The sequence below is a fragment of the Ursus americanus genome, chromosome 16 (genome assembly GCF_024610735.1).
Source record: "Ursus americanus isolate L20-20 chromosome 16, mUrsAme1.1.p, whole genome shotgun sequence".
Taxonomy (NCBI): Eukaryota; Metazoa; Chordata; class Mammalia; order Carnivora; family Ursidae; genus Ursus; species Ursus americanus.
The window spans coordinates 46,141,116-46,166,147 of NC_142142.1; the positions used below are offsets into that span (position 1 = coordinate 46,141,116).

General features: G+C 41.1%; 1 protein-coding gene across 1 annotated transcript in view; it reads right to left on the reverse strand.

Annotated features, from left to right (window-relative positions):
- Positions 1-2,501: 2,501 nt before the first annotated feature.
- JHY (junctional cadherin complex regulator) overlaps positions 2,502-25,032 on the reverse strand; it is a 54,743-nt gene continuing 32,212 nt past the window's right edge. The window contains exons 4-8 of the mRNA XM_045798007.2: positions 17,948-18,606; positions 13,577-13,871; positions 7,005-7,085; positions 6,075-6,203; positions 2,502-3,124 (exon numbers count right to left, since the gene is read on the reverse strand). Of these exons, the coding sequence (XP_045653963.2) occupies positions 2,930-3,124; positions 6,075-6,203; positions 7,005-7,085; positions 13,577-13,871; positions 17,948-18,606 (1,359 nt within the window). The 3' untranslated portion in view covers positions 2,502-2,929. The remainder of the gene's footprint in view (positions 3,125-6,074; positions 6,204-7,004; positions 7,086-13,576; positions 13,872-17,947; positions 18,607-25,032) is intronic.

Genomic DNA, 25,032 nt, shown 5'->3' on the forward strand with positions numbered 1-25,032 from the left:
GTGTTTTCAAACAACTCCCAGCTAATAACTGTTGGGATGAAGAGTCATTTTCTCACTATAGACTAGACTGCACACTCATGCTTGCCGTGAGGTTTTGACAATGATTCATTAACCAATAATAGGGCCCCAATTGGAACCATTAGGCATTGGTGTTTTGCTAGACTTACCTTTTATTTTGTTCCTCAATATTGTCTTTTCTTGGGCTGGTTTCTAGATAACTCCCAAGAGACTCCTTAATATGCAAAACAGTATCATGAAGACAGCTGTCATTAAATTCAGTTCCTCGGAACAAAGCTTTCTCTTAAGAGGACGCTCTCCTTGGAAATTCAAGATGGAAAAAACACCATAAAGAGGAGTCTATAATAAGAGTGAATATGTGGTTTAAAGGTCCTTTATTTACACCAGTTCATAGAGATTAGGCAGATTAGGCCCTGTGTCTTTCAGTGGGCGTATATAACATCTGGTCAAATATAGGCCCTCCATCATTCTATCACTCAAGTTTAAAGTCCCTTGCTTTCTAATAGGAAGATCGTTTTTACTTCTTAAGTATCTGAAGCAGAAACACTGTAAAAATTGATCACTGGTCCACTTGGGTCTACAGAAGATCAATATTGCTGCCATTAATTTCAAGGAGGAGAAGTATTTGTCATTCATTGTCTCTGCCTTAGCATATGATAGCTGAGTGATCGGCTAGATCTTGCCAGGTGGGCCCAGACAGTGGCCTATTTTGGTTCCTTCTTTGATCTCAACCCCCAGGTTTTAGCAAATATGTTCTATTTCTGTAGCCACAGCCCTTTTAGATGCCACTTGTCACTTTCAATATTTGTGTACAAAGAATTGTGATCTTCTAGGGTTTGGTACAGACTTGCCTTGGAAGTAAAGACTGAAATGTTTGACATAGACCGAATTGTGCCACCTGTTTCAGCTAAGTGTGATTCTTGCTAATGAGTGAAGGGGTGGAAGGATTTAACAGTGCTTAGCTACCAGAGAAATGGTTAGGGGGGAGGGTTTTAAATGTTCAAAATTGAAATAGTGTCTTTTATGAGTCAACATCTGAATTAATTTATGCATATCTCTTTCAACTCTAACAATGTAGTTATGAAGTGGCCAGATTATATGTATTAAAATATGATCAGGTATGTAGGAATGCATATTTCTGAAAATGAAACGAGAGTGCATGTCCCACACTGAAGTTCATAATAATTACATGCTCCTTGCCCCCACAGAAAACAAGATCAACCCCTTCCTAGAAACAAATAACCAAACAGCGCTGTCCTTGGTGTTGAAAGACTGAAGATTAGACGGGGCTATTCCATCTCCCATTATTATCAGTCGGACTGACAGATGTCAAGAGTCCTTTACCCTACCTTGATCTCCATTTCCTCTTCTGAAAAAATTAGGTGAACAAGATAAGCCCATCCCAAGCTCTGAATTCTTTTAGGGTACTCTAATAGAAATGGAATATTTAAAAAATTTGCTCTGTCCCTTTAAATTTGGAAATCTCTCTATATGCATTATTTAATCTTCCAGAGTAAGTCTAAGGCCGTTTGGAAAAAATTTTAGTTCTTAAGTTTCTAGAACAGTCTTCATCATGTACCATGAAGGGTCCTCTTCTTTTACAAATACATCTTAGGAACAGTTTGGCCTATGATTTTCCCAAACTAATACTTCACATATGATATAATTTTCAAAATACCACTGAAACATGATTTGTCAGTTTACTATTTATCTTCAGATATGTGTAATTTTTCCAGATTTTCAATTCTAATTCCTTTCAGTTTTGAGAAATCATGTGCAGGTAGCTTTTATACCACATCATGGTTTATGTAAAACGTTTATAACAAAGGAATAATTCTCCAAAGTTAGCTCTTATGCCACCTGTATAGATCAACAGATTTTTCCCCCTAATTTCATGTTAAATTGCCCATTTCTGGATATGGCTATTGAAGAATGCAATGCCCATCTAATACAAGCAAGTAAGAAAAAATTAAATTCTTCAGGAATTATTTTAAGACCTGTTAATTTTATTCAGTTATCACCTGATGATGTTTATTTAGTTTCAAAAGATAAAAAGTAAATATTTATGAATATTGACACGTAGCAGTAAAGTATGGAATGTTTTCTCATCTTACCTAACTCGTGTGTGTGTGTGTGTGTGTGTATAAAAGCACAGATGTGGTAACATTTTAAGATGTTTGCGATGGCAAGACGCCTGGCATATTCCCATACTCAGAACAAGTAGCTTTGAGAAAGGTTATCGCTCAGAGTTGCCTTGAATGGGTGTTTCTGGATTTGTTGGATTTCTAATTTATGTCTCGAAGCCCTGTTAGGACAACACTCGGTTATGTTCTACTTAAAAAAGCAAGTCTAGATGTGCCTTCAGTTTTTCAATTTTATATAAACCCTTTGCTAAATTTAGGGATTTTATTTTATTTTTTAAATTTAGAGACTTTAGAACTATTTGGGAAACAGCATCTCCAAAGTACTGACAGCTAGTTCAATTTACATTCATATTTATTTGAAACTGAAGTGTTTATACTTCTTTCTTATCAGGAAGGTCAGAGAGGAGCAAAAGTTAGATACATTTTTTGCTGGGTCACTTCATGGTTTTCATTATGCAAGGAAGGGTAGTGATTTTTTTTTTTTTTTTAAGAAATCAAAAGATCCTCTATGAAACTAAAAGGCTTTATTCCCTACTTCTTATTCCACCCAAAATTCTGATTTGAAAATAAATAATAAAAAAATCTTCCTAGAAAGTAAAATACAGCTCTGTGAAGTAATAAGGCCCCTTACTTTAAATCCTGTACAAAGCAAACGTGGGCTGCAGCTAGAGGACAGAGGGTCATCTGTTTCTACGCACAAAGGTGGGTTGGAGTTTTTTCTCCATGTCCAGTCCCCGGGCATATTTGGTCTCCGACAGATTTGTGGTCTACACAATGTGAAGGACTTTGAAGGCAGCCACAGCCTGTTTTTCCCTTTCGTGTCTGCTCTGTAGTATTTCCAGCAGTGAGATTTCAGGCAGAGGGTCTTTTCGAGGATAGGTGGGAATTTTCTTTTCCTTTGATACTTGATCAGTCAGATTTGAAGGTTTGGGTTTGGGGATGGTCTTGGCGTATTCCAAAGCCTACAAGCATAAAGATAACGTTTGATTTGAAATGGGAAGTGAGCCCCAGATTCCTTAAACGAAATCAAGCCTTAGGAGATGTTTACTGGTAATACGAACGGACGCTATCGCTACCATAAAATTCTAGGATGCGGATGGGAAATGCAAGTCCTGTAATATAAAGCAGTTTCAACAAAGTGAGCTAGCCACACAACATCATGCTATGAAAAAGAGGTGGAAAATGCAACAGAGTTGTGCCTTTGGGCATTTTCTTTATGAAATGGAGTTTTATTCAAGTGTTTGAAAACAGATTTCTCATGTGTTGGCTCTATTTAGCTTCTGGCTGTCTTATTAAAACCAAACTTCTATTAAGGAGATACTAACAGACCTTTCCATTCAAAGTGGGCTTGCTACAGCAAGTAGTAAGGTGAGACCAAAGACATCACTGTAGTTGACATACAATTGAGCCTCCATTATTACATCAACTATTCTCTTTCCCAGGCTCTTGGAACTATTTATTAGAGGTTGGAAATTATTCTTTTCTTTAGTATATCCATAGAAGCCTAGAGACTGAAAAAAGCAGTATTTTTTCAGTGATGTCAGTTTGAAAAGGCACTACAATAAAAATGAGATCACTAAATATGATTTCTAAATCTGTCTTTATATCAGTTTTATATTTTAATAAGTTTCTTGGGGTGCCTGGGTGGCTCAGATGGTTAAGCGTCAGGTCAGGTCATGATCCCAGGGTCCTGGGATTGAGTCCCACATTGGGCTCCTGGCTCAGCAGGGAGCCTGCTTCTCCCTCTCCCTCTGCTTCTCCACCTCCTCATGCTCTCTCTCTCTCTCTCTCTCTCTCTCTCTATTTCTGTGTCTCAAATGAATAAATAAAATCTTAAAAAAATAATTTTCTTGATGGCTGAAATGGGAGTAGATAGTATATTCAGGTGCTGGAAGGGGAAAGAAAATGTCCAAACTTCTCAGTGTGTGTAGGTGACTTCTGTAGGAATTTCTAATTACAGACTTGTTGTCTTGAATCTCTTCATGGAAAAAATAATGGATTGGAGAAAAAAGAAAAAGTGGCACCATGGAAACTCAATCAAGTGGACTGAGGTCTTCAAGGTCCAAGGAAGAAAGGCAATAAATAGAAAATAGGATGGTCTGTGAGAGAGAACATGAAGTACAAATTCCTAAAAGCACCAAAGGGTCACTTGTCCCTCATGCAAAGAGTCCCATGTTCTTCCTGGGACTGAGACAGAGACTTTGCACTGCCAGGCTCAGTGTCTCCGCTGAACGTACTTCATTCACATCCTGACTTATAGTTGGATGACCTCTGAGAGGGAGAACATTCTGTATTTTATGAAATCATTTTTCATGGCTAGAGGGACCTATATATTACAGTTCATTGGGAAAAATGTAGGGGAATGAACTTGAAAGAAACAAGGAAGGACTCTTCTTTTGACATACGTACCCGTAAATGGCAAGAAGACACTAATTCCTTAAAATTTAACTTTAGAGAAGGAAATTGATAGGATTTATCAGGATTGCTAGTTTCTTCTAAGAAATCACCTTACTATTCAATTATAAATTTTTTTTTGAGAATAGTTGACACACATGTTACTTTGGTTTCAGGTGTACAACTTAGTGATTCAACTTCTCTATATTTCATGATGTGCTCACCACAAGTGTAGCTCCATCTGTCACCATACAACGTTACTACAGTGTCATTGACCGTATTTCCTGGGTTATACCTTTCATGCTCATGATTTACTCATTCCATCACTGGAAGCCTGTTCTCTCTCTTTCTCCCCTTCAAACGTTTTGCCCATCACCCCACCACCTTCCCTTTGGCCACCATCAATTTATTCTCTGTATTTATAGGTTGGATTCTGCTTCTTGTTTTGTTCATTTGGTTTTCAGATTCCACATATGAATGGAACTGTATGGTATTTGTCTTTCTACGTTCTGACTTGTTTCACTTAGCGTAATATCCTCTAGGTCCATCCATGTTGTTACAAGTGGCACCATCTCATCCTTTTTAAAAAAATTTTTTTAAAGCTTATTTTTGTTTTAAGATTTAATTTTTTTAATGACAGAGAGAGACCGAGAGAGAGAGTGAGAGAACTAGTGGGAGGAGGGGCAGAGGGAGAAGCAGACTCCATGCAGAGCAGGGAGCCCAACGTGGGACTCGATCCCAGAACCATGGGATCATGACCTGAGATGAAAGCAGATGCTTAACTGGCTGAGCCACCCAGGCGCCCTCATCCTTTTTTTTTTTTTTGAAGGCTGTGTAATATGCTTCTGTGTGTGTCTGTACACACCACATCTTATCCATTCTTCTAAAGATGGACACTTGGGTTGCCTCCTTATCTTGGCTATTGTAACTAATGTTGCACTAAACATACGGTGCATATATCTTTACAAATTAGTATTTTCGTATTCTTTGGGTAAATAATCAGTAGTGGAATTATTGGATCATATGGTGATTCTAATGTTTTGAGGAACCTCCATACTATTTTCTACAGTGGCTGCACCAGTTTACATTCCCACCAACAGTGCAGGAAGATTCCTTTTTCTCCACATCCTCACCAATTCTTGTTATTTCCTGTCGTCTTGATTCTAGCCATTCTGACCAGGGGTAGGGTGATCTCATTGTGGTTTTGATTTGCATATCCCTGGTGATGAGTGATGTTGAGTATCTTTTCCTGTCTGGTGGCCTCAATATTCATTTTTATGTGTGTCAGATTTGAAATACAGGAAGAAAACATGTGGAGGACTTAAGACCATGATGAACTTCAGGCTAACCTTACAGCATTGTTCGTACACATGTTATTTGTGAATCAATGTCTGTGAATGATGGGTAGCCACAGGAATGGCAGTGGCTAAGACATCTGGGTTCAAAGAACTGGGGAATTTGTGAAGCGGTAACAAAGGTTGCTTTTTAATTCTAACTGTCTTGGTGGGGATTTCTTACCTTCTGCCGAGGGATGGCAGATTGACTTTCAGTTTTCGCTGTTTGTGGCTTTGACAGAATGGATCGCGTCTTCATGTTATACTCCTTAACTTGTTTCGCGTATTCCTTTTTTTGGATTAATTTCTGCATCTGTTGAGAGAAACCACGTTATGACAGTGCACAGGTCCTGCTGGATCTTTCTGTTCTCTCTTTAAAAGCGGCACTCATTTTAGAGAGCTGGCATATTGTATCAGCCGCAGAGAGGAAATGGGATTACCACGCATAAGGCAACAGCAGTGAGAGAGTTAAATTAATGTTTCTCCTAGAAACAGTCTCTCTCTGAGGGGGGACATCACTGCCATAGCACACCCAGTGTTTCCTTAACAGGGTCTAAATCACATTCAGCTCCTTCTCTGTTGCATTTACCCAATTTATTTTCATTTTGGCTTCCAACTTTGAACTATACTCTCTTTTTATGCCTTGAGTGCAACTGTAGTTAAAACACATTAAATGAAGATCTTCTTTCACTAGAGGAAAGGAAATAAAGTGGATGCACTTTTCAGGGGTTGGGAAACTCTTATCCTAAGTGTCTTCTCTGTAGCCACTCTTCAGAATTACCAAGATCACTCTATTGGGAAAGACCAACGACCATATAACACACACTTCTCTTTTCATGTGCATGTGGCCCCCTTTTCTGTGAGGGCCTTCAAGACTAACTAAAAGGTGGATACATAAAACAACATTGGCTAGGTGATTTTATCTTGTGGTAAAAGGAGTATCTGGGTCTCTATTACTAATGCTATTTCACAAGGGTCTCTATTCAGAGGGAGACATTTGGATTGGGACTTGGTTCTAGGCGGTGGGTGGGTGGGAGTCCTGTCTGTACAGTTCTGCTAAAACACAGGTAGGCAACTCCAAGCCTACAACATGTTGTATGCACATCACACTCACTTTGTCTCTGATGGACTCAAGGTCAGGTCCAAGGCCTCCAAGCTTCACATCTCTTTTCTGATAACCTTTCAGCTTGGAGCTCTACAAATACAAAGAGACTGTTTCTTTTAAGGAATTGTGTGCCCCTCCCCCCACCATGCTGTCATAGCCACATAAGGAAAGAATGGAAGCCCGTGTGGACTGTTGGGAGAGTGGGTGCATTTCCTGACAATTCTTCCACTCTCGTGGTAGTTATTGATAATAGCTTCTTGGGTAATTTGTAGCTGGTCAACTAACATGTTTTGACTTTTCCAACTTCTGCAACAACAAAAAAATTGGAATTCTAAAAATTATAAATAAAAATTTCCAAGTGAACAAAGAGCTGTTTTATTAACATTCTAAACAACATCTACATTACCACTTTGCTGCTGCCCTTACTATTACATCTGGTCTTGTACAGTTCACGAAACCAAATGATTTCCTGGGAAGAGGCAATCTAAATCCGGTAAGCATTGCTTCAAAAGGAGAGTGCCCAGTCTAATGAGGTCATAACATTCAAAAGACCGTAAATTTTTTTAAAATTTAAATTCAATTAATTAACACAGAGTGTATTATTAGTTTTGGAGGTAGAGTTCAGTGATTCATTGGTTGTATATAACACCCCGTGCTCCTTACCTCCAAGTGCCCTCCTTAATCCCATCACCCAGTTACCCCACCCCCCACCCGCCTCCCCTCCAGCAACCCTCAATTTGTTTCCTATAGTTAAGAGTCTCTTATGGTTTCTCTCCTTCTCTGATTAGGAAAGGACTGTAAATTTTTAAGGGTTCAGAGTCTAGGCAAGATCTGGGGCACCTGGGTAAGTCTCTGAGTCTCGATTTCAGTTCAGGTCATGATCTCAGGGTTGTGAGATCAAGTCCCGCATCAGGCTCCATGCTCAGGGTGGAGTCTACTTCTCTCTCTCCCTCTCCCCTGCTTGTGTGCGTGCGGGCTCGCTCTCTCTCGCACGTGAATAAATCTTTAAAAAAAGAGTTTAAGCAAGATTTGAGAAACTCCTTTTAGTCAATATGATATTGGGTATTTTGAAGGGCATAAGTAATTTTATATGATGACTCTTACTAGTATTGAACATGTAAAAGGATAGAGTAACATAACGAGGCAATTTAATTTTTAGATTATGACACCTGAGCACAGTAACAGGCAGGAACAACACCGATGCTTTCCTGATTATAGGATAGATTAAGATATTCCCCAAACTGCTGCTTTCAGTGTTAAAACTGACTTGTTACTTGGGGAAGATGTCTTTGTGGGGCTACCAAATCCTTTTTCTGAGTTGTGAGTTCATTTGGTTTCCTTCCTTGGGAAGAATAGGAAGGACAACACCAAAGGGCTAGTGTGACAGTGATTCTATTCAGACAGGCCTGAGTCAGCACTTAGAACAGAGAAAGAATAGCCATCCTGGAGAGGCGACAGGCAGCTCTGTACTAATGCACATGGTATTACCTGTCTATATGCTAATGACAAACCTCAGGATTTTTCTGAATTTTGAAAGCGCCTATAAATTATTATCCTAAGTCTTAAGATAAACAGTGTATTTAATGAGCTCTTTTTTTAAAAAGATTTATTTATCAGAGAGAGAGAGAGGGAGGGAGAGAGAGCGCGAGTGAGCACACGAGCAAGGGGAGCTGCAGGCAGAGGGAGAGGGAGAAGCAGGCTCCCTCCTGAGCAAGGAGCCCGATGCAGGACTTGATCCCAGGACTCTGGGATTGTGACCTGGGCCAAAGGCAGACACTTAACCAACTGAACCACCCAGGCATCCCTCTAATGAGCTCTTGAGACAGAATTTGGCAGATAGGCCAGAGACTTAAAAAAAATTTCTCATCATATTGGATCTAGTTACTACCTATAACTCTCAAATCCTAAGTGTCCACTATACATTGTATCAATGGTTACAAGAATGTGTTCTACTCCCACAGGCCTATTGGCTGACTACCCATCGTTCATACCAGTTAGTTTCTCCCTTGTCCTTCCCCACCACAGACGCTTGGAGACAGGTACTCCTTTCCCCACATCTGCAGCACTGAGCTCTGGCCCATGAGGCATAAATGCAAGTTGGCTGGGGTAGAGTTTGCATCTTAGCTTTCATTCAGGCTGGTGCGGCCCCTCCCTTTCCTTTTCCTTGTCTTGAATGTGGATATGATAGCTGGAGCTGCAGCAGCAATCTTGTGTCAGGAGAGGAATGAGAGAACCATACAAATATTGTTTCTGATGTTTTGAGCTGTGGACCATTAGTGCTAGTTACTGTCCACTTGTGGATTAACTGTAGCTGAGAAGAACGAGCTCATAATTTTGAAGTTGCTGTAAATAGTAATTGCGTGACTTGTAGCCGAAAGCAATATTTCTAACATTTCGGTACTTCAGAGAGCCAGAATCCTGTATCTTTTGGGCAACATTTCTACGCTGCAAGGATTGAGTCCTGCACATAGAATTTTCCTGATTAGAATGTTCAAAATTTATAGTCGAAAGTCTTTTAGTATATCTAATCATAAAAGATGAGAGAGGATCTTTTTTTAAAAAAGAGGTTGTTGGGCTAAAATCATGAAAAACATTAAAGTATCGAGTAAAATATTGTTCATTTAAGGTTTTTCAAAATCCTTAATCTCTTTAGAGAAAACAATCACCTGGCAAAACCATTCCAGCTGCTCCTTGCCCTTGACATCTTTCTGTTCATCCTTTCATAAAATTGCGAAGCGCTACAAATTATTTTCACTAAGTATTTTAGCATTATGCTGTATTTCCCTGTCATTACATATTTTCCAAAATGTGACTTTTCTACCTAACATTCTAAATGTTGAACATTTTAAGATGTCCTAGGGATAAGCCTTGTTTGTGGGCTACTCTGATGATTGCTTTGAGATCTAAACTTAACAGAAGTGGAATTACTGAGACAAACACATGTAAGGTCCTTAATGAACACTTCCATTAGCAATGTGTAAGAATGTCCTTTTTGTCCAAACCTTGATTACACTGGACATGATCACATTTTAAGATCTCCGCTAATTATCAGTAGGTGAATGAACTCGGATATCTTCTACTTGGCAACTGCAAATTTGTTCTTTTTCTTGGGCATGCCATCTGTACCGTTGTTTCGCCATCACTACGTTACTTTCTATTTGGCAAAGTAAACCAGTAATGAAAAAGGAGAGAACCTCGCTCATATCCAAGTCATAATCCAATTTGTCCAAAACTGAGGAGAAATGATCAGTGGCCAGAAATCACATACTTAGCATGAAGCAGCTTAACTTTAATCATTGCCCTGACACAAAAGATACAGTGTGAAGCACAAATAATTGCTCCCTGCCCCGCCCCCCAGCGGCCCTTTGTCCCAGTTTTTTCTATCCCCTCGAATAACCAGAATAAACATCTTGGCTATCCTAGGAAAAGAGCGAAGGGACTAGCGTTAAATACTGACACAAAATAAACAGTGTGGCCCAAGGAGGGGGACCAGTAACTACATGCTACTAACTCCTTTCCAGTGCGAGCTGCTTCTAGCAAAGAAACCTTTCCTCCAGGGAGAGAGAGCATGGTTCCTAACGGAGTTTGTTCTGGGTGACTGACAATGAAAAATCCTGGATTTACTTAAGTTTGCCTCAACTAATCTTGATTGGCTCTCAGTGCTGTAATTTCGTTTGATCTCTTTCCATCAAAAGTCTTAACAGCTTTACTGAAATAGAATTCACACACCACAAAATTCACCCATTTGAAGTTGTACAAGTCACTGGTTTTTAGTATATTCATCAAGTTGTGCAAACATCACCGCAATCTGATTTTAGAAAGTTTTCATCACCCTGAAAAGAAACCCCTGTACCCATTAGCAGCCCCTCCTCTGCCCCTTTCTACCGCCAGCCCTAGGCAACCACTAATCTACTTTCTGCCTCTTCAAAAGGCTTTTATAGTAAAATAATCCTCAGAATTTACTTTGATTTAGTTCTCCTTGGCTGTTACAAGACTAAAAGGTCACAATAGCAGGCTCCCTCTCCCCCCACAAATTAAATCAACAATGATAGTCCTGTTAGGTCTCTAAACACAGGAGGAAAACGTAGTCCTGTTCTCAACAAAACCCTGATGGGGTTCACTGCTAGTCTTTGCATGAGACCTGCACAAATGGACCTCCGCCACCCCTGGCCCCGGGCCGATGATTTCGAACACCAGACCCACCCCTCTGAACTGGTGTTCACTGCTGATGGCCCCTTAGCAGAGGATGACCAAACTTTCCTGATGGCATGTTTCTTCCAGTAATTAATCCCACTTCTCAAGCTGGAGGAGTGACTTTTATTGTAAACGTGGGGCAAAGTGTGCCTGAATTGAAGAATGACCTCGACTGTCCCGTGAGGACTTGTTTCTGCTCTGAAACGCTGTACCCCTCGGTGGGGGACACGGCAAGGCTTTTCTCCAGAACATTTCTCAGATGTCTGAGTGTGAGAAAGTTACTCAAAAGCAGGGCAAAAAAACAATGCCTCCAAGACTGGGGAACAGCGAGTGAAGGAAATTTGCTCTGTGGTTGCTAAATTTAATCCAAATGAACCTCTTCTTAGAAGCCGTCAAGCAGCAATACCCAGACTGCCTGTGACAACAAATGCATGAGTTAATGACTGCAGCTCAGCTGTTCCAGAACTCCTTAAACAGTTGTTTTGCGTCCGGTCGCAATAGATACTTTTATGCGGTTTGTCCCTTCCTCTGCGTCAGTCTCTTACGGCCTGACGTCTGCATTGACCAGCACGGACGATGCTTAGTGTTCATTAAATCGGTCACATCAGAAGTGCCAGAAGCAGGGGAACAGTGCTTGGGCCTGTTAGCTTTACAAATCCTCAAATTTTTAATGTGATTCAAGTCTATTCCCTTGGAAACCACAAGATTTGCTGTGACTAGCAAATGGGCATGACCTGGATAATGATTGCCCCTGTCTGGTGCCCCGGCTACCTGCTGTCCTATACAAATAGCTCGGTTCTAAATCATTTTAGCTTCTGGAGTAGCTTAAAGGACAAAGAGCGCTTCTGTGCGTTTGTGAGATGCAGGTTGAAGGTGTCAGACCGAGCAAATGGATGTGGTGGATTGTAACATTCCTGACAGAAAGCAGGAAGGGAGGGATTTTCTGAATTGGAAAGAGAGTTTGGGCAGCAGTGACTAGAAGTTCTGTTTTAATTCCCCTTCTGACCCTCCCATGCTGTTAGACTTCCACTGATACACACTGTCATCACAGTACTTTCTGCCATCTCTTCTCTGTAAGACGTGAATTCAAATTCCTAAGAGAAGAAGGAAAAGGAAACTAACATTTATTTGATGGTTTGCTCTTTGCTAGGGACTGAGCTACAGCCTGGTCCTTTTTGCCTGAAATGCTCTTTCCGTCTTTTCTTATTAACTCTTGATCATCTAAATCTCAGCTCAGAATTATCCCCTGAAGCCCTGCTTAACCCCCCCAGATTGGATGTCAATCTGAACTCCTTTGTGCTCCTCTGTGCAATCCACACATACCTCTCCGCGCCCCCTCCCCCCATGGCAACATTATACTGAGGCCATTTTCCTGTGTGTCTACATGAGGAAGGGTCATGGCTCATTCTCTTTACTTCCCGGCACCTACCACGGTTCCTAATGGGAATTCAACACCTATGTGGAATTGAATGAAGGCTGACTCCCTAAAACTGCCTTATGGATGTCCCCCGGGATTGAGGCACTCTTTCCTCCACTTGCTGGGAGTGCTGTCCCAGTTGGGTCCCTCCCTAAGAACCGCCCTCAGCAGATGGAGCTGCGGTGCCCGAAGTTCCAACCGTCCCTGGGGGGTAGTCAGTAGCCAATGGCTGGTCCATTTGGTGGAGCAAAAGCTTACACCCTTTACCTTCAAAGAGCCCTCCCAACTTCAGAGCCCTCGAGGGCTTCCTAGAGGCTCCTGTTGTACCTGTATCACCGTATGCTCTCCCTCAGCCAACCCTGCCCCCCTCACTGCCTTACAGGGGTGGTTCGGGAGACGTCTCAGCCAGCCTACTGCACGTGAATCTCCATTTCAGAGACTATTCCTGGGGAACCTAGATGACCACAGGCCCACTGCTTCCAACCAGGTCTTTCCCTGTTGCCCTGTAACGCAGAATGCATCCAGTTTTTTCCTTACCATTTGGCATTAGAAGCAAGTGACCTTTCCTGAGGGGTTTTTAATGCTTGTGACAGTGGAGAAATGCAGAGGACCTAGAAAGACTCCTTCCATGTGCCTTCATTTCTTCCTGGAAAGATTTTTGCATCCTCACTCAGCCCTACTATGTCTCCTCCAATAGGAGAGTGCGCTGAGAGGCTCAGCCTTGACTAGAGGTCAAGACCGGGTGCGATGTTTAACCTGGGGCCAAAAGGAGACCCTTCCCTGAGATGAAACACAAAGGAGGGACATTTCAGGCAGTAGCAGGGGATCGAATCGGGAAGTGCCTAGGGACTTGTGTGGCAGTGGCTCCGTAACTACCATCCCTATTCCATGGCTAGAAGTAAGGGAATGAAAACCAAGGGCCATCTGTACCATCAGAATTAAAAGTTATTTGGTAAAATGCTTTTGTTACCTTGCTGCTGCTCCTTTTCTTATGCTTTCTTCCTTTTTCCAGTTGAAGCAGATAGCCTTCGGAATTGCTACGACTAAACCTCATTTGGTTTCTTTGGCCACTCTCTGAACTGAGTTGGGATTCACTTTCGACCCTTGACAATATAGGTGGAAATGTGACGCTGGACGAGGCCTCTTCTGTGGGCTGCACCTCGGTCAGCTGCATTAGTGCTTGCTGGTGCTGCTCCATTATCTGAGTGAGCTGCGAGTCTGGAGAAGGTCTAACAGGTTGTCTGTCCGAGGAAGGATGGAATTTCCTGAACGGAGAACGGAGAAACACCCCACAAATCTGTTACTAAAAACTGCATATATAGGACTTTTAGCATAAAAGTGGATTTGATGTATTCATCATTCTCCAAATCAAATTATTGACCTTTAGCTTAATGTTCTTTAAAAAAGATGTATTTAGTTGAGAGAGAGCAAGAGAACATGAGCAGGAGAGGCAGAGAGAATCTAAAGCAGATTCTGCGCGGAGCAGGGCTCGATCTCACGACCCTGAGATCATGACCCAAGGAGAAACCAAAAGTCAGGTGCTTAACTGACTGCACCACCCAGACACCCTTAGCTTAATCTTTTCATAAATACATTAATTTCTTAAAATCCTCCTAGTTTTTCTTTAGGGTAGTCTGGCTCTTATTCAGAACTTCCATTTAGTGCATTCAGAATAGAAAAAACAGTCCTTTGAAAAGTCTTTGCCACTATAAAATACCTGGAAATGTTGGATTAAGTTTAAACAAACATGCGTTTGAATACATAGGCGAATTTGTACGAGAGGCAGGGAAACTTTGAGACCAAAATCAAAAAAGGGATTAAAAGTAAAGCAGATTTTGGATAAGCTGAAGCTATGGCGTTCTTTGTGGGAGTTTTGGATCTATGGGCTCGAGCTCTAACACTTCACTCTGGCACAGGATAGGTGGAATCTTGGCCCCTTGTCGGGTGGGGAATCAACTGAGATGCTTGCATGAAGTTCTGGGAGAGCTACATCCTCGATAAAAGGTTGGATTAGTCAACACCTCAGTCGCCAGCATTGAGACTCAACAAAGCAAGCCTATCTTAGTCTAGTTCTCAACTGGAAGAAAATTCCTTATGAATTTCCATGGGACAGTGTGTGGGGTTCATATTTACCTTACCTACATAGTCGTGGATTCCAACACCAAAAAAAAAAAAAAATAACATAAAAATGATCCCCGAGGAGGGATACCTCTGCATCTCTGGCAGAAGTAAATGTAAAAGTTCTCTGGAGGGATACACTCCTCAAGCCTGCCTAGGTGTCTACAGATGAGATGGCTAAACATACATTCACAAGCCAAAATCCTAGAACATATGAGGAAATAATCTACCAAGTAAGAGAGTCAGCAGACACACACACACACACACACACACACACACACACACACACACACACACAGCAGTGCTAGATTTCTAAGAACTTCTGATAGACTATTAAATAGCATTCTTAAAGCAAAATGATTAAAGAACTGAAAGAAGAAACCAGAACCATGAGAAACCTATTTTGAAAAAAGAACAGGAAGGTTTTAATCAGAACCAAATAAAAATTCTAGACATGAAAAATACTACTGAATTTCACAACTCAGTGGGTACATTAAACCCATACTAGCTACAGCTGAAGAGAGTTATTGCATTGGGACACTTATAGGAGGAAATTTCTCAGAAGCACTAATAGATAAAGATAGTAAATAAGAAAGCAAATTAAAGAGACCTAGAGTCTAGAATAACAGAATTTAATATACACCTATTTAGTGTTCCTGGAGGGAAAAGAGGGTAAATAATATTTTATAAAATATGTAATATTTCTTATGACTATTTCCTAATAAAGAGAAATGGATGATAATTTTGTGGAATTTATGAAAGAGATGAATCTTCAGATTTAGGAATCACAAGCCAGATTAAACATTTCATACCTAGACCTCACACAGTGAAACTTCAGAATGCCAAGAACAAAGGAAAAAGATGAAAACAAAGGAAAATTTAATTATATTGACAAAAAGCTTTTCATAGAAACCAGGAGATAGAAAACATTTTTCTATCAATTCAAGATAGAGCATAAAGGAATTTAAGGTAAATTTACCAGTGACCTACTCTTGTTGAAAAAATTTCCAAAGGATCTCTACTTCGGGAAGAAAGAGTGGAAGAAAAACTGTGAGGCAAGGACATTAATAAACAGTTAAATTTAAAACATTGTATACAATAAGCGATAATTTTTGGAGCTCTAGGTGCTGGACAAGGAGCTGAGCAAAAATACATATGCTCCAGAGGGCGACTGGATTAAAGCAATCCAGCGATTCTGAATTTGTTCTGGAGGAGAATAGAAATACTAACACCAGCCTAGGTTAGTTTTTTGAAAAAGTAGTTGGATGGACCTAGAGGGCATTATGCTAGGTGAATTGAGCCTGACTGAAACAAATACCATGGAATTCGACTCATCAATGAAATCTAAAAAATAAATAAAAAGCAGAATCTGTCCCATAAATACAGAGAACTATCGGTGGTCAGAGGGGAGGAGGGAAGGGGTTAGGAAAAATGGGTGAAGGAGAGAGGGAGGTGCAGGCTTCCAGTTATGAAATGAATAAGCTACAGGAATAAGAGTCACAGCTTCGGGAACAGTCAGTGGTATTGTCATAGCAATGTAACGGGACAGGTGATAGCTACACTTGTGAACGTAACATAATGTATAAACTTGTCAGATCACTGAGTTGTACACCCAAAACTAATGGAACATTGTGTGTCAGCTATACTCAAAATAGAGAATATATATTTCCAAATCTGTAGAGGGGAAAAAGTAACAAAACTCTATTAGTTCAATAGAAGATCTAGATATCTATATATATATATATAGAGAGAGAGATGTAACAGTATAGAAACAATAGGGTGATTGAAAGGGCAAATTAAGATGGTAGAAATAAATCCAAATATGACCACAATCAATGTAAGTAGCTTAAAGTTGGAAATCCATTTGTGATAAAAGCTCTTTGCAAAAGGAATAGGAACAGGAGAAATTTCCTGTCTCCCCTCCCTGTCTATCAAAAGTTACATATTTTTAATGATATGAATGTTAGAAGCACTCCCTCTAAAGTCAGGAAAGAAAGACCAGGATGGTTGCTATCTATCACTACCTCTTTCAGGAAGCTAAATCTGAATTTTATTGAATGTACATTCCATACCTCCAAGTACAGCACTGAAATATCTTCGCATCACTTCAGATATGCAGATTGTCTCCCTGCTTTGAGAGTCAGCTCCTGGAAGGTACGTGTGGGTCATGCTACTATTGTATCTTCTGTAGCATTTCAGCAGTGGGTTTAGCGCATATCAGGTATGTGATAAATGCCTTTGATTGAATGACATCAGGAAATGTCCCCTGAAGTGATTTTTAAAATAATTTTCTTTTTCTGATTATAGAAGGAATACATCTGCATTGCAGGGACTTTGAACAATTCAGAAAGTGTGAAGATGACGTTAGAAATAACCCCAACCTCTCTTGCCAGAAATAACCGCTATTGACATTTTGGTGCATTTTTCTTTCTTTGTGCATAGCTTTACGTAATAGAGCTTCTACTCCTTAGATATGAATTTGTACCTTACTATTTTCTTTTTTATAGAAGTGTTTCCTTATAACCATAACTTTTAAGGATTACATGATATTAAATACCATAATTTACCTAAACCTTTCCTTATTGTTGGATTATTGTTGTCATTTTGGTAAATGATGGTACTTTTGTGCGTACATATTTTTCTGTATTTTTGATGATTTCCTTAGGATAGGTCAATACAATGTCAGAGATAGTTTCTTCCAAACATTACTTGTAACCCTCAAAATTTACTGATCTTTTTTTAATGACTGGTCCCTCTGTCCTCCTCCCCACCCTCCAACCTCTGGCTTAACTACAGTGGAAAAACTAGAGGAGACAGGGAAGAAGAAAAATACATTGAAAGTGGACCGTTTGAGGCAGAAATCAGAGCCACCTGGGACGCCTGGGTGGCTCAGCCTGTTAAGCGTCCAACTCTTGGTGTTGGCTCAGGTCATGATCCCAGGGTCGTGAGAACAAGCCCAGTGTTGGGGGGGTCTGCACTCAGCAGGGAGTCTGCTTGAGATTCTCTCTCTCCCTGTCCTTGTACCCCTCCCACCTCCCATACTTGCCGTGCTCTCTTAGATAAACAAATCATTAAAAAAAAAAAAATCAGAGCCAAGGACCTTGTTAGGTGATGTTTTCCTCTCCCCTGACCACCCCCATGACCTGCCCATCCCCCATTCTCCTGTCTTCAATGGTCTCTCACTTCTCCTCCAGAAAAACGCTTGAGAAAAGGGAATTCTTACCATAATATTTCTAAGTTCTTATATTTTGTCTCTGTGTAAGTCTGCTTGGGTTGCTTCTTATTTTCCCTCGATCCATTAACATTTTTGTTACGAATGGACCGGGAGCCTTTCTGGCTCAGGGGTACTTGTCTCTTAGCAAGCTCATTATGGTAGTTCAAGTCCATATTGGAAAGGGTGTTGATGTGTAGCTGCTGATGTGACGGTCTTTTCTCTTCCTGGCCTTTGTGTCCTCTTTCTTTCTTAACATCCACCGAGGGGTATCCAGTCGAGTTTTTGTACAATACCTTGTCAAAAGCCTGCTGGGGTGGAGCAAATTTATTGGAGGTTACTTTGGGCTCCTGGCTCCTAAGTGCACTTGAGTGTTGTAAATCATTGTCAGGCACGTTCATAATTCTGATTGTTTCGTGCTTCAGAGAAGTATCCATAGGCTTATTTTGGTGTTGTTGCTGTCTGGGAGTGTTGTTCTGCTCTCTGTGACTGGCAGCCATCTCTTCTGTCACCAAGGACTTCAGGCCATGCTGACATTTAGGCTGGTTTCGAATCTTGTGCTTGGCTGGTTTTCTGGAAGGTTGCTGGCCATTGGTTGTTTCAGAAGATGGACCTCTCAGTACGCTGTTTGACTTTGCACTTTCATATTGAGACAAGTGTTCCTGATAATTCTAAAAAGATATCTTTGGTTAATGTAAAGTCAGACGCTTCCCATTTTACTTTAGTATTTTTCAAACTAGCAGTTGAGGCTTCTGGGAAGTTGACCACAGAATTGAAAGGGTATAAAGAGTACAGCAGGTCCTTTCCTAATTTCAGGATATGCGAGTGATTAGCTGAGTAATTCCTCCTGGCAACTTCAGATTACGAATTTTCTAGAAGTAGGGAGCTTAGAATGGGCTTTATATTAAGGACAAGTCTTTGACTTCAAATGTAAAATGAAGTGTTACCAAATGGGGGGGGGGGAGGTAGGGGAAGGAGTTTTACCTCCACAGGGCTACAGGCAAAAAAAGTACAAATCTACATCAAAATATGCAAGTTTATTTTAACTAAGGTGAATATTTTTAAAGATGTCAACCAGAGAGGACCTCAATGATCCATTTTACCAACAAAGTACAAGTCAAATATGAGCTACAATTTAGATGATCAGATCTTCTTACTCATATAGGTCAGAAGCTAGAAATGACCTCTTCACCAGATGAAACAAATTAGTTTTTATTCAGAGGATTATAAAAGAGTCTGCACTGTGATAGGACATCTGTGAAACCACAAGGGTTGTTTTGCTTCAGTTCCTTAATATAGCCTGTACTTAGGCAATCAAACATCTGGGGGAAATATTTCAATTTCAGAACGGTCTTTATGCTTTTCAAAGTCTTGTAACAACAAGATGTACTCCTGGTATAATAGATACACTATGTAACTATATTGTGCTAAGCCATTTAGAAATATTTTCCAAGGAATAAAGCACTCATTATTTTGTGAAAAACTACCAGAGTTAAGTGGCCTTTGGAAAGAATGATTAAATGCTTAGTAAAAACAGTGATGTGACCATATGCATCAGTGCGATATAAAAATGCAACATATTTTTTTCTTTCTGAACACACATATAAAAAAATCTCTACCTGGGCAACATTAATTGAAAAATGCCAGTTACCTGGGTCATTCGGGGGGGGGGGGGAGGGAACCTTAAAGTGAATTAATCATATTTGTGCTCAGATTGTTTTAGCTTGTCATGAAGAATGATCAAATTACTGGAATGAGTTCAACTTTTATTTCACTTTTCTGACATAATGACTAAGACCATCCTTCTCCTGTATAATATTAAATAGTATTCTATTTCTAATGAAATCTCCCTATAATGGTGAGGTTGAGATTGTTAAATTTAAAGCAGTCTTCTACAATAATATTACTTCGCATATCGGACTGTTAAGTATAAATGGCTTATCTGAAATTCAGAGCATGTTTTCCCTGCTTTCTGGAGGACTGGCCAGGTTCTGATGAGTTTGTCTACACTTAGAATTTTTACCTGTGGTACTCCAAAAAAGAAAAACTTCCTTTACTATATTTCAATTAAGAAAGGTCTTTCTTCCATGCAGTATATGGAACTGCATGGGGAAAATGCGGGCAAGAAGGCTCTGCAAATAGATAGCCCAGGAGCATCTTTCCTTATAGTGGACCCAGAAGAAAACTGCTACTTTACAATCTTATCAGTTGTGTTAATGAAACACAATGGCTCTTTTCATGGCCATCACTACTGTTCATGAAGGTAAAAAACCAAAAGAAAAAAAAGCCCACCTGTGCTACAATCTATAAATATTTATTGAAGCTGATGATATCATTTTTATTTTTATTTTTTTTTTAAAGATTTTATTTATTTGACAGAGAGACAGCCAGCGAGAGAGGGAACACAAGCAGGGGGAGTGGGAGAGGAAGAAGCAGGCTCCCAGCGGAGGAGCCCGATGCGGGGCTCGATCCCAGAACGCCGGGATCACGCCCTGAGCCAAAGGCAGACGCCTAACGACTGAGCCACCCAGGCGCCCCTGATATCATTTTTGTTTTTTTAAAAAGATTTTATTTACTTATTTGAGAGAGACAGAGTGCACAAGCAGGGGGAGGAGCAGAGAGAGGGAGAAGCCTACTCTCCACTGAGCAGGGATCCTGATGTAGGACTCAATCCCAGTACCCTGGGATCATGACCTGAGCTGAAGGCAGATGCTTAACCAACTGAGTCACCAAGGCGCCCCTGGTAATTTCATTAAAAAAATTTGTCAGGGGCGCCTGGGTGGCTTAATCAGTTGAGCATCTGACTCTTGGTTTCAGCTCAGGTCATGATCTCAGGGTCCTGGGATCGAGCTGCACGTCAGGCTCTACACTCAGCACAGAGTCTGCTTGACATTCTCTCTCTTCCTCTCCTCCTGCCCCTCCCACCACTCATGCTTGCTCTCTCTCTAACTAAATAAAATCTTTTTTTAAAAGATTTTATTTATTTATTGGAGAGACGGAGCGAGGAGAGAGAGCGCGCGCACTAGAGAGCACAAGTGGAGGAGAAGCAGACTCCCCGCAGAGCAGGGAGCCCCATACAGGGCTTGATCCCAGGACCCTGGGATCACGACCTGAGCCGAAGGCAGACCCTTAACCAACTAAGCCACCCAGGTGCCCCTAAATAAAGTCTTAAAAAATAAAAATAAATATTTGTCAACCTTTTAATTGCTAGAAAAATAAGTGAACAGGAGCTTTTTCTGCTGCTATCCAACCGTACATGTCCCAGTTCTCTGTCCTCATTCCCACCAACAAAGAAAAAAAAAAAGCTATCAGGAATTTTTTCCTTAGGGTACCGGACCTGAAATCTTGGGTTACCACTTGGTTTTAATCACGTTCTACCTTTGCGGCTGACAATTCAGATTACAATAGTACTCTTCACAGGGTGCTCTGTCAACAAGGCCAAGGACTTATCATTTTATGAAACTTCAATTGTCTCAAGTGTTAAATCCTCTATTCACATAAGTGTAAGTGCCCAGAGATGGCATTTCAGTCCCCAGAAAGGAAGACATTTACGGGCTCGATGTGATTTCTCTCACCTTCTGAGCAGACTACTTGAGATCTGTGGTTTACTGAAGATTTATTACCCGACAATTGAGACATCAGGTGTCACTTTTTAGGTCGCAAGACCTGAGTTCCCTCAAGTTAACATACAAAGCCGTTCTCAGGCTACTTAATCTCCACCAGCACTGAAATCCTCTATACCGTCCTGCTCTCAATGGGGTTCTTTTGTTAGCGATACTCACAATCAGTCCTACTCCATGCACTCAGGGTAACTGCTTAATGGCACTAGGTTTTCCCAGCACACACACAACAGTGGCCACTGGTACAGCGTTCACACTGGGGAATCCTGATGCCTAATACGGGGATGATAATTTCTTAGATCCACACTTAGTTATTCATGTTCGTTCATACTGTGCCATCCAAGGGTGGTTTGCCCCCAACCCTATGAAAGGCAGTGTCTAGCTGCTTCTCTTTTATGGCTTTCCTGTTTACAAGCCCTAAGCAGAGGGGAAGGATGCATGTTCTGTCTCAGCCAAAGGTGCATCTGCTTTAAAACAAAAGCCATTCTTGCTCTTCGTTGCCCTGATCAACCTTGAGGGTTGTGCCTGGGCTCCGAGATCAGCTCTGACGTAAAGACGTGTCTGGTGTGTTTATTAATAATAAAACACAAATACTTTGAGCAGGGGTTATCAATTCCACCTGATACTATTAAGAACATTTAGAGCACATGTATTGACTGGCTCTCACATTCAGCATTAGTAAGGGAGGGCTCTATGTTCAGATGAATAAAAGAAGCATAGCTCTCTTGATGATATTGGAGGCAAAACTAAAATAATAGCTCTTCTATTCTTATAATAATAGGAGAGGTAGGAAGATTACTTAGGAAGTGGTTACAAGGACTTTGATATCAATTAGTCAACAATCCTACCTACTTTTCACACTGTCATTCCTTTGCCTGGCCTACAAAGTCAAGAGTTAATTTAGGGTGGCAAGAAAGGAAACCTCCTATTTCATTTTGCCAAAGCTTCACTTAATTGGAAAACTTTCTGTTTGTTTGTTTTTTTTCTATTGACCGCATGCTCCGTGCCTGGGAAGGATCTTCTGCTATTGGGAATGTGCTCCCTCACACGAGCTGGCAAGGGTCAGACCCTCAGCTAAGTAGTACTGGGTCCAGTTCTGGATACAAAATGGAACTGAAATTTGGGAAAAGCTGTGAAGGTTCACAGGGGAGCACAGAAGGATCCAGGACAAGACCTATGTGGAAAGGTAAAGTGAAGACGGATGACTGAGGCATGAGTAGGACGCTTACACAGAAAGGGATGCTGATGACCATCAATTGTCAGTATTTTGAAAGCGAAGATGCATAGGCTTAAATGGCCTCAGGGGCTTTGTTTCTGGCATATCTTGTTTCCTTGCCCTATCTCTGGTTTCTCCACCTTGCAGCTTGTGAATGTATTTCCATCTCTTCTATGAAAAAAAAATGCAAGAATCCCTCACTTGACCTCAGTCTCCAGTTGAACCTCATCTCTTGTTCCGGTGAAGCATCTTGCAGGTGTAGGCTGCACTGGCCATCCTTTTCCCTCTCCGGTTGTGCCCTCTACACCTTGTAAGAGAGCACGGATTCCCACCACCCTGCCCATGCTGCTCTGCTCGGGCCACCGGTAACCTCTTCCTAGTGAAATCCTCTGGGCACCGTTTTCTTTAACTTTTCACTTTTTCAAACTTACAAAATTAAGTCAAACTTACAGGAAAATTGCAAGAATAGTATGGAGAACTCCCAAATAGTCTTACTGAGGTTCATTAACGTTGTGCCAACTTCATCTTTCTCTGTGTCTCTCCACATATAGATAGATGGACACTCAAATGTACATATATGTCATTTCTGTGACTACTGTGTGCATTTTTGCTACTTGGTTTTTTCCTGAATCCTTTGAAACTGGCATGTATGAGTTGCATGTATCATCATTCCCTTTTGATGGCAACTTTTTAAGTAAAAAGTAAATAACTCTTCCCTGCAGAGTTTGACCCTGTCCACTGATGTCTCTCTCTTGATTTTCAGGTCTCGGGTTCCATGACACTATTTTACCTTGGGTGGCCCTCCACCTCTCTGGCAAGCCCTTCACAGTCTCTCACCTTCTGCTCTCTTCCTCTGCTTATCCTTAAAATTAACCATACTGTACCAGGCCCTGTTCTTGACCCTCCTCTCTTCTCCCACTACCTACAATTCCTGGGGCATCTCAGTAATTTCTGCAGCTTCAGTCCACCAGGGAGTGGATTCTTACGATCGAATGTACATTGCTAACTCGGATGTCTCTCCTGAGTTCTATGCTAGGGCTACTTTTCTCCTCCAAACTCGACATCAGGCTCACCACCCCTGCTCTCATGCCCTTCCCCCATTCCACCCCAGCATGAAAGCCCTCCTTTTCTTCCTCAGTGGTATTAGTACTACTCATCAGACCCTTGGAAACTAGTCTCTTTCTCTCTCCCCCATTTACCTTGTATTCAAGCAATTGCTGAATTTGTTAATCTCACTCCTTGACCTCCTCTAGGTAGGCGCTGAGAGGGCATCAGGTGCTGCCCTGACCCGTAGGAAGTTTCATCCAGTTGGATTTAGATCTGTCCACTGTACTGAAAAGCGAGCTAATGGTGTGCGGAGTGTGAGACAGACCCAAAGCAGGTGCTGCTGCCCTGAGTTCTCGCGTGATCTCTTGCAGGAGCCACAGCAAACGTCCCCTAACTGGTTTTGCTGTCTCCGCAATCTTTTTTCCTTCCAGTCTATTCTCTAGACCCTGGCTAGAATGAATTTTCTACCGTGTTAAGCCTGATCATGTCACGAGCCTGCTTAAAATTTGCCAGTGGCTTCCTGCCATCTGCAGGATAAAATCTAAAATCTTTTGGCCGACATGAAAGCCTTCCAGGTCCCCTACCTCTAGTTACCTGTCCAGCTCGTGTCACACCGCTCCCCTCCCTCACTCGTGCTCCTCCAGTTCCTGAGCTGTAAGTGGGGCTGAGGACACACCACGTCTCTCAATCTCTCAGACCTCTGCTCCCATTTGTCTGTTTGCCATGTTTTGTTCCATCCTTCTAGGGTTAGTTCAAACACTGTCTCTTTTCAGGAGACTTTTCTTGTCTTTTTAAGGCAGAATTAGGTGCTTCTTTAGTTCCTACTGCATATTGAACCTACGTTCCTATGATTGCATTATAATGATTGTGTAACTGTCTTCCGGCTAAAGTTTTGAGCTCCTTGAGGGTAGGGACCATTTTTTAAAAAAAGATCTTTTACTACTTTATTTTTTTTAAAGTTCTTTTTTTTTCCTTTTTTTGGAACCATGTTTATTGGGGCCAGACCCCTGACCCCAAGTGCCTGGAATATAGTAGATACTCAATAAAAATTTTTTGGTGGGAAGTATTTTGATTTCACGTAAACACATTTCTTATTAGTGGGAACTATTCATTGTTAGAGTAGGTCTACTGAGGAATGTGTAGAGTCTTCTAAAGTTATCTTTCAAGAAAAAAAACCTTTCAGAGAGGCCCATTTTCACGAAATGATTTTTAAA